This window comes from Nansenia antarctica, assembly GCF_963989245.1.
Source record: "Nansenia antarctica genome assembly, chromosome: 16".
NCBI classification, from domain to species: Eukaryota; Metazoa; Chordata; class Actinopteri; order Argentiniformes; family Microstomatidae; genus Nansenia; species Nansenia antarctica.
In genome coordinates this window covers 21379728-21394591 of record NC_137686.1, presented here as the reverse complement: position 1 = coordinate 21394591, position 14864 = coordinate 21379728, and the positions used below count along the sequence as shown (strand labels likewise).

The following is a 14864-nucleotide window of genomic DNA, read 5'->3' as shown; positions in this document are numbered from 1 at the left end:
AGGTCACCGAGCCTGGAGAGAAAAGCCCTGCAGGTCCTCCACTGCTGCACTGCCTGAGACAGGGGGGGGCGACTTTATGGACTTTACGGATCCACGGTTTATCAGGGACAAGGAGATAACTGCCGTCCTTTTGATCCGATTGATCCTCTGTTAGTGCTCCTCACTGTTAAAAGCCAATTTGTGTCCGGTGTTTGTCATTAGAGGGCATTCTCTCCATTTTTCTTTTTTTCCTTCACATCATTGTCATTGTCACCTGCCTTACAGTGTGCAATTTATGACGGCGGTGAATCAAAGCTGATGTCAAAGATGCTGTCCGTTGTGCCTGAGTTGATGATATGACAGTCTGTCTTGTCCACCTGTTACTGTGCTCGTCTATCAAGTTGTTGTCATATCGGTGAGGTGAGCAGGACCTGACTTGCAGACCGCGCCGGTGTTTACATACTGTACACCACATCCTCCAAACTGTACACCGACCCAGTAATACAGTGTTTACATACTGTACACCGACCCAGTAATACATGCTGTAGATCTTACAGTACATGTATCCCTCTGCACCTCTGCCAACACATTACCCTAGAGCCTGGACAATATATCATTACAGGACTTCTTAGGCGTCCTTGGGAGGGGCCCGTGAGACGCACGAGACAATTACATAAACAACTGTCCACAGGGGGCGAGAGAACCAGAGAGAGAGAGGTGGGAGAGGGGAGAGAGAGAGAGGCAGACACAGTGCCAGACAGAGACAGGGAGAGAGGGAGAAGGATGTGGTTAGACAGACATAGAGAGAAAGAGAGAGGGGGTGATGGACATACAGATTGTGTGTGTATGTGTGTGTGTGTGTGTGTGTGTGGGGGGGGGGGGGATAGACAGATGGAGGTAAGGGGGGGGGGGGGGGGGGAATGGACAGATGGAAAGTTAGAACACTGGCCATCCCAAAAACAAAACAAAAAAGCAACCAAAGAAAAAGCAGCACAGCACTGAAAGTGGTGAGAGGGTTCGAGATACCACGGAGCAGGTCTGTGGGATTAGGATTGCGTATACATCCATAAACCTTTTTTATGTCTATTTATATATACTACCTATCATTCAGTGGGTTGTCAAACACCCAAACAAACACCGTCGAGATTTACTGGTCACGCATGACGGGAGCATCACGTCGTGAATATATAATGTGTTCCAGAGTCTTAAGTTCATACAGATGTTAGCCTCCCCTGTAATTTAACATTTACTGTAATTCTGCTAGGATGTGTTTCCGCTAAGCTAAGGGGCCACCCTGTATGCCCCATACAGTAATGCTGCCTTGGCCCTGGCACTTAACTTATTTACCTATGTATATTCAGCCACTTACTTATTTATGCTGAGGTGTGTTTGGGCGCAGAATGCTCCCCCTCCCCCCTATATATATATACCTCAGAGGTCAGCTGAGGTATTCCTGTGGTCGGGTGGTTAACATTCTCCACAGCAGCACCAGAGAGAGAGAGAGAGAGAGAGAGAGAGAGAGAGAGAGAGAGAGAGAGAGAGAGAGACAGAGAGAGAGAGAGACAGAGAGAGAGAGAGAGAGACAGAGAGAGAGACAGAGAGAGAGAGAGAGAGAGAGAGAGAGAGAGACAGAGAGAGAGAGAGAGAGAGAGAGAGAGAGAGAGAGAGAGAGAGAGACAGCTCCTGGTTTAAAAATTCCTGGGATAAGATCCTGCAAAAAAGGGCCCTTGGCTGGGAGACGGGGCGGGAGTGGGGATCTAATTTCCTTTTCCAAATGTTCATGAAAAACAGACCGCCTCAGATATTTTCACATAAGTACAGACTTGGTTATTTATCTTGATCATTCTTCGTGCACTAAAGCACGATGGGCCTGTGAAATGTGACTCCACGTCCCTAATGGTTGGGCGAGGGACTGTACAATAGTCTTTTTGAAAGGGTTACAGACGCCTGCCCTCGATTCGGCACGTGTGTTTGTGTGTGTGTGTGTGTGTGTGTGTGTGTGTGTGTGTGTGTGTGTGTGTGTGTGTGTGTGCGTGACACAATCTCCCCTCGCCCCCCTTTTATTTTCTTAGCTGAGCGGCCCAGTCTGCATTCTTTAGGTCAGTGAGTGAGCGGTCTTGGACCCAGAGAAAAGCCATTGCCTGGCTAGTCGTCTGGTGACAGAGGTTGGTTCAGTTTGCAAGGGCTGCGGGATGCATTTGATATTCACCATCTACTGTTGCTAATATCACGCACATGGATCTCGCCTGTCATATTGGTTTCCCCCCGTATGAAAACAATATCAGACATGATGACTGTTTTCTGTTTCTGTTGCTGCAATATGAGCAATCTGGGGAGGTGGAGGGGCAGCGGGGGGGGTACTTGCTTGAATCTAGAAGGATACTCAGTTCATGAATTTTGAATATCTCTGTACTACAAACGTGGACTTGATCCAGACCAGAAACACATTTTCATTCTCCGTCTCTCAAGCTCTCTCCTTACTGGACAGTAACAGTGTTATTGGCCTGATGAGAGGTGTTATCTGATCACTCCCCTGTAGCCTGTGAACTAAGGTGATAGTGAGTGATTGGTATTGACATGCTCTTTCTCTCTTTCTCTCTCTCTCTCTCTCTGCTCTTCCAGGGCGACATCCAGCAGCTGCTGGTAGTGGCAGACCCCAAGGCAGCACACGACTACTGTGAACACTACAGCCCAGACTGTGAAACCCCCCACCAGGACACCCCTCAGGCCCAGGAACCAGAGGATGAGGTCAGTATCTCTGGAAAGGAAGGTGGGGGGGGTTACTGTACAGGAGGAGGGAGGTAAAGGATGGGGGGTTGGGTGTCTAAGGTCCAGTGGGGCTGGCTACCTCTAAAACATAAAACAAAAAATGTCTTGCAGAAGTTGTTATTGTGTAGTTATGCTGTTATGCTGTCCAACTAACATTGGACAAAGATCCTCTATTTGTAGGCATAAGACTAGTGTGTGTTGGCAAACAGTAGAAGTCGCAGCTTACTTTGGGCGTTCTTCATACATGTCCGTGTATCACAGGGACGGCCAATCTAGTAAGGTAAAAAACATTGGATATGTCTCTTACAGGCTGTGATCCAGCAGAGAAAGAATTTGACAAATGAATGTTTTCCATGTATTTGTACCTATTTCTTAATATAGTTTATATTCCATTGATAGAGACACTCATATTTCAAAAGCAACCTTGAAGACTTTCCTCATCTTGTCTAATTGGTGTGTTTTATGATAACTGGCTCCACTGGATTCCTTACACAACGCCACAAAGCTGGAGTCCCTCGCCAATCCTGCTAATCGAAATACAATGCTTTGTGTCTGGGTCTGTTTTTTTTTTTTTCGGTATTCCAAAATCCTCTCCTGTAGGCTGCTGACATTTTCCAACAGTATTTCACTAAATAACTGATGAGCTCACACTGGAAACTTTCCTTTTTCACTGCCACAAAGTCTGAGCCCACTTTGGAGTGGCCTCCATGATTTATATCACTAATGAGTTCTGCAGGCTCTCTCTCTGCCTTCCACTCCCAGGGAAACTCAAGCCTTTCCTTCCACAGCTCGACTCCCAATACCTGGAAAAGTCAAGTTATATCCCTGGCCTGCTAAACGTTTCATTTGAATTGAAACACAAAAGTGAAATGAATCAGGTTGCTAGACGTAATTCTGTTTATTAAAATATCTAGTAGATGGATGGTAGATTATGGAACCGGAAAATGTGGCTTCGTCAGCCTTCTTTCCTTAGACAAGTAGCTTGACAAGTGTAAGCAGACAAAAGGGAGCGTTCAGAAATAGTTGCGTAATCAGACTGAATTAATAGTTATATTATCAACCGTTACAGGGTCCCCTGTCTATTTATCAGGTTCAGTAGCGATGGGGTTACCAGGTTATCATGGTTCAGTAGCGATAGGGGATCATGAAAGTATTCAAAGATCATGTCCTGTCCTTTAACAAAAAATTCCCTCGATCCCTACCCCATGATGCTTTGCAGCACACAACCACATGCCTGGTTGAGACACATGTAGGAGTTGGGGGGGGGGGGGGGTGGAGGGGCGGGGACTCTTTTTTTATGAGCACACTTCAATATTTATGCCTTTCATCCAGCTCTCTCGCCTGCAGTGGTGAAGGCCTGAGGCTTGGCCAGGCTCTTCACGCCCATAAATCTACTCCTCTCTCTCTCTCTCTCTCTCTCTCTCTCTCTCTCTCTCTCTCTCTCTCTCTCTCTCTCTATCTCTCTTTCTCTCTCTCTCCAAGTTTCTCCCTCTCAGTCTCTCAGTCTCTCATTCTCTCTCTCTCTCTTTCTCTCTCTCTCCAAGTTTCTCCCTCTCAGTCTCTCTCTCTCTCTCCAAGTTTCTCCCTCTCAGTCTCTCTCTCTCTCTTTCTCTCTCTCTCCAAGTTTCTCCCTCTCTCTCTCTCTCTCTCTCTCTCTCTCTCTCTCTCTCTCTCTCTCTCTCTCTCTCTCTCTCTCTCTCTGGCTGGCTGGCTAGTGCTTCTCTCCGGCCTCTCTTCTGCAGCCAGTGGAAGGCCGCCAGGCCATCAGGCCTTGAGTCTTTTATTATTTTTATGAGCTCAGCAGTTGTACTGGGACTAATATTTATCCCCTTCTGATAGACGGAGAGATATCATGGGGCAGCCTGTTAACTTAATCTGCCTGGCCTTTGTTTTGACTGGTCACACTCCTTTTTATCCAAGGGAAAAGAAGGTTAAAGAGGCATCCAAAGAGTGGGTGGACATAGCGCTGCTTGTCAACATTCATTCATTTATCTAGTTCCTACTACCTTTTGTGTTTAATTCAAGTCATCCACTGCCTGGCAACACGTAAGGATAACGAATTGGAAGTACAACACAGTGTAAGAACAATAATGTATGTGTACTGTTTATAAGCCTCCACCACAAGCTGTTCATTTTCTCTTTAACTATAATTATAACCCCCTACTGTAAGTTGACCATAAGTGTTTGCCCACAGAGTAAACCCATCTAGAGAGGGCTGTGTTTAAGACAGCCCATTAGTACGTATGGCCCGGAGGAGACCGCTGGCTGCTCCAAACAGAGCTGAGCAGATGAGTTTTCATTGGCACGGCATTTAACCCTCTAACATCCTGTTTTATGCAAACAAGAATCTTTATTGCTATTTACTTGGTTAGAGACTTTTCAACAGGTCATGTGAAACAAAATTGGGCAGGGGGGAGGGGGGAGGGGGAGCTTGGGGGGATGGGGAGGGGGAGGGGGGTAAGATTCAAACAAACATCAGATCAATGACTGAGAGTGTCAGAGAAGGACTGTTCGTGTCATCCATGTGTGAAATACTCTGAGTTCGGTGTTTATTTTGTCATTATGGATGCTATATCATGGATGTACGGTACTACCATTTTTACTGTAATAATTTAGAGGATGCATAAAACATTGAGTGACAATGATTTGATCTTCTAAAATATAAGACAGTATTATTTCCCTCAGAAAACAGTGGTATGTTTTTCTTATGACAACACGTGAGGGCCATGTAAATATTTGAACTATGTCTGATAGACCATAACAATGTCCTTTTTTGTTGAAAAAAGGAAGACCGTATTTACATGCTTGTACTAACTGATTGCTTGTTCAACTCTCTCTTCTCACATCCAGTACAATTCCTACGACTTAGAGTACAGTGAGTTCTATGACTACAGTGAAGGAGCAGTCACTGATGTTCCTCCAACTGAAGGAGCCAAAACCGAGGTAAAACACACAGACACACACACACACACACACACACACACACACGCACACACACACGCACGCACGCACGCACGCACGCACGCACGCACGCACGCACGCACACACACACACACACACACACACACACACACACACACACACACACACACATACGCACACACACACACACACACACACACACACACACACACACACACACACACACACATTTTAAATCCTTTATTTATGTCCACATAAATAAAAAGTGCATTAAGGACATAAACACTAACAGTGCAATCAGTTCATTGGGAGTCATTCAGTTACGTTTGTGACTGTACAGCAACCATCGTACACATACAATATTAACACAGAGGCTGTTTCAAATGTGGGTTAACAGATACAATAGCATAGATACAAATGACTGTAAAACTATATCTACTCTATGGGTACAAAAAGCACCGCCGACTCCATATTGAGCGGCTAACGACAATAGCAGATATAGAGCAATACCTTGCTAACTGTTTAGCCTGTCTCTTGGAGATGCGGGCCACCCACACACACAGACACACACACACACACACACACACACACACACACACACACACACACACACACACACTGTTTTGTCATGTGGTTGCTGCCATTGATGGCAACCTCTGCCTTGCCCTTCTCTCAGGGTGTGTGGTCATCTCTCATTACCTTGTCCATCAGAGCCTCTCCCTTACCAGGCCTGTCCTAGCTTCACTGTCCCACACACTGTCTCTCTCTCTCTCTCTCTCCCTGAACTTCCTCTCTGTTGTCCTGCTTGTCCTCTAAGTGATCTAATATCCCATATCCAATCTTGACAGCACACCATTAGATGGTACGCAGGTTTCAGAATGTACCTTTTATCTCGTCTGTGTTTATAACTGTCTGTCTGGTTCTCCTCTTGTTTCCCTGTGTCATTACCTCCCGGTAGGCGGTCAATGCTGAGGCAGATTACTACCCTGAGGGTGAGCTTAACTACGGAGCCGTCGACGGTAGCCAACCTGAGACTCCCACAGACACAACCGGACTCAGTGAGGTACATGCTTCTCTTAAATAAAATATCACACTTCAATTTAAAAATATATTGTTTAAATGTGGATTTTACGAGGTGGAGGGGCACCTCTTACAAATAAAAGTGTACATTAAAGGAGGTGCCATATGTAATATGAAGTGACAAAGGTGGGACAATGTCGAGCACATACTCTGTGGTTATTTCAGCAGCAGAACGGCGAGACAGAGGCGTAAAATATGCTGTACTCAACAGTATGGTGGCGTGTGAGACGTATGGAATGTTGAGGCGCTGCCAATCTACATGATGTAATATCAATACCTCATGTTGTGTTGTCAGAACTTTCAACCATGTCCATTCAATTTCAACGAAAATTGTTACGGAAAATGTGCACTTCATGTCATGTATGCTTATAGAGATTGTTTGGGATATGGATTTACAAATTACCCTATTCACGGGCAATAACAGTTATGTTACACAGGGTGTCTGCGTTTTGGTTAGTGTCTCATAATGGGTTCAAGCAGCTTAAGGTTGTCCACATGTTTCCTACAGGGAATATTCTGTTGGACATGTGTCTCAATAATACTCCCCAACCATTTTGGAAATGACAAAGCACTCAGCTAGCAGACTGCCAGACTGACTTATGATAGCCACAAAGATAAAATCGAAAACATGCTTAAAAGAGTCATCATTAACAATTAATGCCTATTGTCCTTCTAACCTAACCCGTACCATCTTTCTCTGAGGTTGAAACCTGAAGTATCATAACTCAGTTTATTCTGTTTATACAAGTTCTTTGATTTCCATTCAGATCAATCTGATCTTGATAAAGGCTGAGATAGGGGCTATTTGCCAATTAATAAACTTCTATGACCAATGGGAAATAATGAGACAGGGGCATCCCCCTCCGTTTGCCTCGTATCCCGCACTTGGCAGATCCTGTCTTAATTTGTGCTAAGCCATCACATAAAACGGTTCCATAATGAGGAACATCCGAGATTAAACTGAAACAATATGGATGCACGCTAGCGCCTGCCAAGCGTCTGTCTGTGATGATGTACCTTTAGGGGGGTAGTACAACCCGAGCCATTACGTTCATTAGAGGAGACAAGCTGCAGGATTAACGAGATAAACATGTCCTTCACATTGTAATAGCTGTATTTTCCCACGAAACGGGGTCTGGAAAGGAATGAAACCTTTTGATAAAGAGATTAAAGGCACCTCAGATCCTTTTCGAATTTAGGTGGATTGCACCAATGATCAGTTTTTTTTCGAGATACCAATTGAAGCTGCCAGTTTCCGAACGACAGAATTGAGCAGACATCTTTCAAAATCATGACCCCCTTAACAACATGGAAGTGCTATTACTGATATTCTTACTGTCCTTCAAACAATACATAATTCTGGTACTTAGTCTAGAATTATGCACACTAAATAATAATATCTTTAAAACAAATCATGTTTATCTGTAAACATGCGTGATATGGATATGGGTCTGACCACATCTGACTGAATAATTTCACACACGAGTCGGGACTTATATACTAATATAATCCTTCTGTTAAAGTTCACAGAATCGACCTTCAAAATCTTTGTTTTGACACTTGACGCTTTGTTGAGGTCTAACCATTTAACATGGTTAAAAGCATCTGTTCTGCACCCATGCTTTAACTGTGACTCATATTTGAAATCATGTGAAAGTCAATAAAAAAAGACTATTCACATGCTTTGACTTCACTAACCACCTCTCCATGTTCCCCCCACACCGCTTCGGTTCAATCAGAACTACGAAGAGGAAATAGTCGATGATTATATCACCGGAGTGGAGCAGGTGGGCGCTGACCCTACAGCTGCCGCCGAAACAGCCGCGCCCGTGGCGGCCAAAGAAAACACGGATCCGGGCGCCAACTCATACGACTTCAAGGAGTACGAGATGAAAGAATATGACACCAAAGAGTTTGATAAGAAGCAGTATGAGTATGGCAACTACGACGAGTACGGTACCGGTGGCACCAATGAGGCCAAGCCCACCGACTCGGTCTATGAGGATGAGTTTGGACCCGGTGTTCCTGCTGAGACTGACATCACTGAGAGCAGTGTAAGTGGGGGGGCTTCCATACTCAATGCCCTGGGTGTCGGGGGGAGGGGTGGGGGGGGTTAGTGCTGACTTTGGTGGAGTGCCTGTGGTGCCTTGATGAATTAGATCTGTCGGTCACTTCGACAGCAGAAATTCGTTCATAGGTCTGTTTTGTTATGGAAATGCCACACCACGGTCTCAATATGATGTTGAAAGAGTCCCGTCTTCCTCCACCTCCCACAAACACACACACAGACACTTCATCAATCTCTGTCCTTCTCATTTTACACACATAAACACCCGATAACCTCTCTGTCAGCGCAGATACTCTCTTACCACCTCCTGACCCCTGCTAGTGACCAGTCCCGTTCTTCTCACAGTCTCTCCAGTAGTCGAAAACCGAAAAAACATGTTGATGACTAAGCAGGTTTTTTGGCCTGGCGAAATCCATCTGGATAGATCTCAGCACATGAATCTAATCTATCACTTTGTCACCACTCTCCAGTGTGGACATTTTCTGTGCCCATCACCACGTTTAATCTGAAGCAAAACATGTGGATGACCGAGCAGGTTTTTTTCGCTTGGCGAAATCCGATTTGATTAATCTCAGCACATGAACCTAACATCACATGAACTTCTTTCACAAGTCACCACTCTTCCGCGATGGCCATTTTCCAATCCTGTCCCTGTCCCCTCCCCCCGTCCCTCCCAAGGCACGGATGTCTCTGAAACAGGATGTGACATAAGCCCTGTCTGGATGTGGGCTCTATCTGTCTCTGCCTGGCCTGCCATTATAACAGCTCATCTGCAGCGCTTTGTGAGGTCTCCATCTCGAGCAGCAGCCTCATGCCCAGTCCATTATGGTTTTGGGAGTATTTCTCTGCTCCTGAACATAGACCCGGTGTATAATCTAGGGTTTAAATGGTCGCTGAATTCCTTGTATGTGAGGTCATTGTGTGAATAGTGTCAGGTGACAACCCCTGCATTTATGTGCAGTTGGTGTCTGTGGCTCAAAGAAGAGTAAAATGAAGAATTTAAACCAGAGCCCAAATTATGGCTTCTTACAAACCAATTCTTGTGGTTGATTTTTTTCCTATGAAGACAAAAAAACTGAATTTTAGGCTGAATAACGAACTTAACTCCTTTCCACTGCACATAGCACTAGTCAGCACTCAGGCTTTTTTTTTTTAAAACTTTTTTTAACTCTTTGCTATGTTAGCTTATTAAGCACTGACCCTAACTAAAGTGACAATTTTAGTGGTTTCAATTCACAACGTTGGTGTCGAGTTGCTCTGGAGGCTGCGCTCGGTCTACCCCCGTATTTAAGGGGTTAGATACTGACGTCGGCGGAGAGTTTCAACCTTGTCTGTCTTGTGCTCACAGGTGGGACGTCGTGGTTACCTGGGAGAGAAGGGGGAGAAAGGCGAACCAGCCGTCATCGAGCCTGTGAGTTCAAGACGATCAAAAAACCATCAAAACCACAACGACTTCTCCCTTAGCTACAGTTAACTTATCTTGCTATTCTATCCCAATAAAAAAACACTGGCAGTTAGCTAATAAGCAGCGTTAGCCTAGTGAACATCATCCCCTCTTGGACTACGAACCTTTTCTGCCTGTAGATTTACTGCCTGCTCTAAATGCTACTGTATCCATTTTTTCCCTCTTTTTAGGGGATGCTTATAGAAGGACCCCAAGGATCCCCTGGCCAAGGAGTGAGTATCACATTCTCCCAGACTCTTTTCACAGATGGAGAACCGTTAAAGAGGAGAACCCGTTAAAGAGGGGGGAAAACGTCTGGGATGGAAAGTGTTTGAGTCCTGCTAGGGATCCTGTAAAGAGAGAGGAGGGAGACAGCTAGAAGTGTATGTCACTGGGAGTTGATAGATTAAATATGGTGGTAGTGCTGGTTAGTGAGTAGGCTGTGGTATGATGTGGTTTGTGATGCCGTGGGCTAAGTGTGTGTGTGTGTGTGTGTGTGTGTGTGTGCGTGTGTGTGTGTGTGTTTCAGGGTCTCCCCGGTACCCCAGGACTGCAGGGTTCCCCAGGCCCCCATGGTGACCATGGTGACAGGGTAAGTGAGAGCTGGCGTGGTTTAAGAGCATATGTATATACCATATCCCATAGAAAAGATGTGAGAAATGATGTCATTCAGCACAACACATTCATAAATGCCCAGGCATAAATCAATCAATCATACAATCATATCTTCACCTCAAAATATGAACATTTAAACAAATCAAAAATCTATATGAAAACCACATAAATACAACTAAATGTCATCCGTAGAAGTTTGACAGATTGAAGTGTGCAAGCTGGGTAGGAGTTTATTCCTCGTTGTAAGGGAGGTTCCATATTTAAAACTCTCCTCTCTTGTTTTCTATCTTCTTTTGTTTTGTAAAGAGGAAAATGAACATTCTCTCATTTAGTTTGTTTTACTATCTTCTCCCTTTTTTGGGGTATTGGGCTCATAACTTAGGGAAAATAAGGCAATTGGACACAGCTGGCTATTGCACTGAAAAAGAGGAGAGGGGAAGAACGAGGGGTAGGCAGGGAAACCAGATATGCCCATAAACTGAACTCTCATTATCCCAACGAGGGGTTGTAAGACCCAAGTTCTGTTGATGTCTCATATGGCAGAGTTGAGCTTCAAGGGGCCCGACTCTCAAGTACATCAAGAGACAACTAGCGTGTTATGTCGGTGTGTCAGCCTTTTTAAGACTACAGGAACCTCCACTTTCTCTTGATTGATTGTCAGACACAGAATAAGTGCCCCCCCTCCCCTCCAGAAAGCTGGATCCAGCTTGTTTTTCCCAAATGTGGTGAACCCCCTCCCCCCCCCACCACCCACTACACCCCACCCTCTTCCCATCACCCCCACCTCCCGTCCTCTCTCGGAGGGGTTAACTCTTCGAATACCCTTCGGAGAAAGCCAAGACACACCCACTTCAGCAGTCTTGAAACGGTCTCTTTACACAAAAGCCTTTTTTGTTCCAAAGAGGGTCAAAAATATCCCCAAATATTTTGCTGATCCTCGATCCCCCCCTGTTTCTTTTTTCTCCCCCCCCTTTTCTCCTCCGAGAGTAACCGTCCCGCTGAGAAGTGACAGAGCGATTAAAACTGACGCATTGGTGTGGTGGTATTGCGGTTTTGGAGAACAGGGTCCCCGGCATTGTACATTTGATCAGCACTTTTCGCACATCGAAACCCTCCCCACACCCTCACCACACCCTCCCCATTCCCTCCCCCCCAGCCCAGCAGAGACACTGCGTGCACTAGAGGGCGCTGTGCTGACTGTGAGGCAGTGAGGAGCGTGTTTCCCCTCTGGCTGAGGCAGTCGTCTCGGGGCACACATGGGAACAATTTGAGCCTAGCAGTCTGAGAATGGGGCGCGTGATAAGCCTGCTAAACAGATCGCTCTGCTCTGGCAATACAGTTGATATTATTTATGATCTATCTTTTCTTTTTTCTTTTTTTTCTTTTGGTTTAATGATAATTCGAGCATATGTTAGTTTTTAGTTCACTATAAACAGAATATGCTCTGATTTTAATGTCAAACCAATAACAACAAAAACATTCTAAGTTGATTACCGCCAATAAGATTATTAGCATGATTCCTTTCATGAATTCATTATCATCAACTACATTGCGCTAAGACATGCCACATATTAATGTAAATACATTCTTCTCTGTCAATTTCTGGATAACATTTGAATGGCTCACTAGCTAATGCTTCTAGCCTCAAAGTTCATTATGCCAAGCTGGATAAGTACAGTATAAAGCACACACTGTCCTGTCCATGGATAATGGACCCTGTTACTTGGCCCAATGATAAAGGTCACTATGGCAAAACCTCAAACGGAGGATTGAATCAGCAATCACTGTCATGTTCTTCATTACTCTCGAAAATCTGCACAATCACTGGAAGAACCTAAAGCATTGGGGATCTGGAAGAACCTAAAGCATTGGGGATCCATGGTCTTTATTCCTCTCCAGAACCCCATGCTGTAGGGCTCTTTTCTACACACATGTGTGGAACTTGTGCAGGACCTGTCATTACACACCCCAGGGGATTAGTATGCGTCATATACAGTAGGGCTGAATTCTCTTGTATCTTATCCTGTCCTTTCATTATCAACGCTCTCTCTCTCTCTCTCTCTCTCTCTCTCTCTCTCTCTCTCTCTCTCTCTCTCTCTCTCTCTCTCAGGGTCCACCCGGGCGTGCTGGCATTCCTGGTTCCGACGGTGTTCCTGGTCCTCCGGGTACCATTCTGATGCTGCCAGTAAGTCCCGCCCACTCCCCCGCCCGCCCCGCCCGTCCTCCCACCCGCCTCTTCCCTGTCTGTCTTACATAACATAACACCCGCTCAGCTGAGCGCCTCAGTCTCTGGACCATGGAGTCTCCTCCCTTTAACAGTGTAACGTCGCCGCATCGCCTCGGGACGACAGAACCCCAACCTTATTTGCTCATAGAAGCGGCAAATCACTTACCTTGTAAATGTCACTGAGCTCAATGGACTGTAACCAGCGACTGAGGGCTCTCTCTGCTTGCTCAGTGTGCAACACTGAAGCTGTCAGGGGGAGCGACAGTGACAGGTTTAGAGGTGCTGTTGAACACACTAGCGGGTCCGGAAATCACTCGATGGGAAACCCATTAGACCGCTCCGCTGTGTCAAAAAAGAGGCCGCCTCCGTTCGTTTGTTTACGTGTGTTTTTCTGTTGTTTCTCCACTCCACAGTTCCGCGCCGGAGGAGAGGCGCATAAGGGGCCCGTGGTGTCTGCTCAGGAGGCTCAGGCCCAGGCCATCCTCTCCCAAGCCAGGGTAAAATAACCGTCCCGATGGATATCAACAACCATACACACAGCACATCATAAAGTGTATACGTTTGATATGATCAGTACTCAAGTTGTAAAAGAAAAGAATCAGGGGGGGATGGTGGATTTTTGTCATTATCAATGGGGACAATTTTAGCATCCCCACAGCGTCAGTGTCTTCAGTGTCAGCGACTTGGTAGAAATGTCATAGCATGTGTGCGTGCCCCCCCCCCCCCTCGCCCACAGTGTTTTACTCAATATGCGCAAAACTAAATGTTGAAATAGCAGTAACACCACGTTCATTGATAAAATGACATAAGGGATGGAAAGGGGGGATGGCCGTTTTAGAAGGGGGATGATTTTGACTGTTTATATTTCAGGGGGGATGCCATCCCCCCTTGTCCCCCCTCAACTCGAGTGCTGGATACAACACATCATAAAGTGTATAAGTTTGACATGATCATATATAACCACAATACTGTATAGGATGAGAGAAGTCTCAGTGCATCATTACGTGTACAAAGTCCCATCTACACTATGGAAGACCCAGGGTTTAACAGTGTTGAAGTGTAGGCCTAGAAGTACCTCGCTTTACGAGCTTCATGGGTGGGGAGGATACTGTATTATAGGACCGTTATGAACGGTCATACATGCTCCTGGGTCTGATGGACCATGACCTGGTGGAAATAGGACATGCTCAATGGCTCAAAGCAAGGCGTGCTTCTGGACACATGGAGAATGTTATGAGGAAATATCACACAGGTTTATTACACTCACTTTAAGACCCCATGGAGCAGGAAGCAGGTGCAAACTTAGACCGAAAAAGCAATTGTCACCTTACTTTAATTGCCTGTTTCCATATGGTTCCATATGATGCGTGGCTTGGCTGAATCCTAAGTCACACCGGTCAAGCATCTGGGTTAGGGTTAGTTTAGTTCGTGATAGGTGTAGACAGGTTTATGTGTGTCAATGCTGTGCCCTGATTGGTTGTTCTTGACCGCTCTGTCCATCCCACACAGCTCGCCATGAGGGGTCCTGCAGGGCCAATGGGAATGTCTGGAAGATCTGGGCCTGTGGTGAGTCACTTTTCAACTATTCACACACCCACACACACACCCACACACACCCACACCCACACACACACACACACACACACACACACACACACACACACACACACACACACAATATTTGTCCACATGGAGTTGATGAGAAACACAGATGATGAGTAGACTCATTCTTCCTCTAGTCTATCTTAATGCACCTACCA

General features: G+C 45.6%; 1 protein-coding gene across 1 annotated transcript in view; it reads left to right on the top strand.

Annotated features, from left to right (window-relative positions):
• LOC308172112 (collagen alpha-1(XI) chain-like) overlaps positions 1-14864 on the top strand; it is a gene marked incomplete at both ends in the record, with an annotated part of 66090 nt that overhangs the window by 16154 nt on the left and 35072 nt on the right. Inside the window, 10 exons of the mRNA XM_080547022.1 lie at positions 2602-2727; positions 5599-5691; positions 6629-6733; positions 8490-8804; positions 10167-10229; positions 10454-10495; positions 10792-10854; positions 12988-13062; positions 13518-13601; positions 14614-14670. Coding sequence (XP_080403148.1) covers positions 2602-2727; positions 5599-5691; positions 6629-6733; positions 8490-8804; positions 10167-10229; positions 10454-10495; positions 10792-10854; positions 12988-13062; positions 13518-13601; positions 14614-14670 — 1023 coding nt within the window. The remainder of the gene's footprint in view (positions 1-2601; positions 2728-5598; positions 5692-6628; positions 6734-8489; positions 8805-10166; positions 10230-10453; positions 10496-10791; positions 10855-12987; positions 13063-13517; positions 13602-14613; positions 14671-14864) is intronic.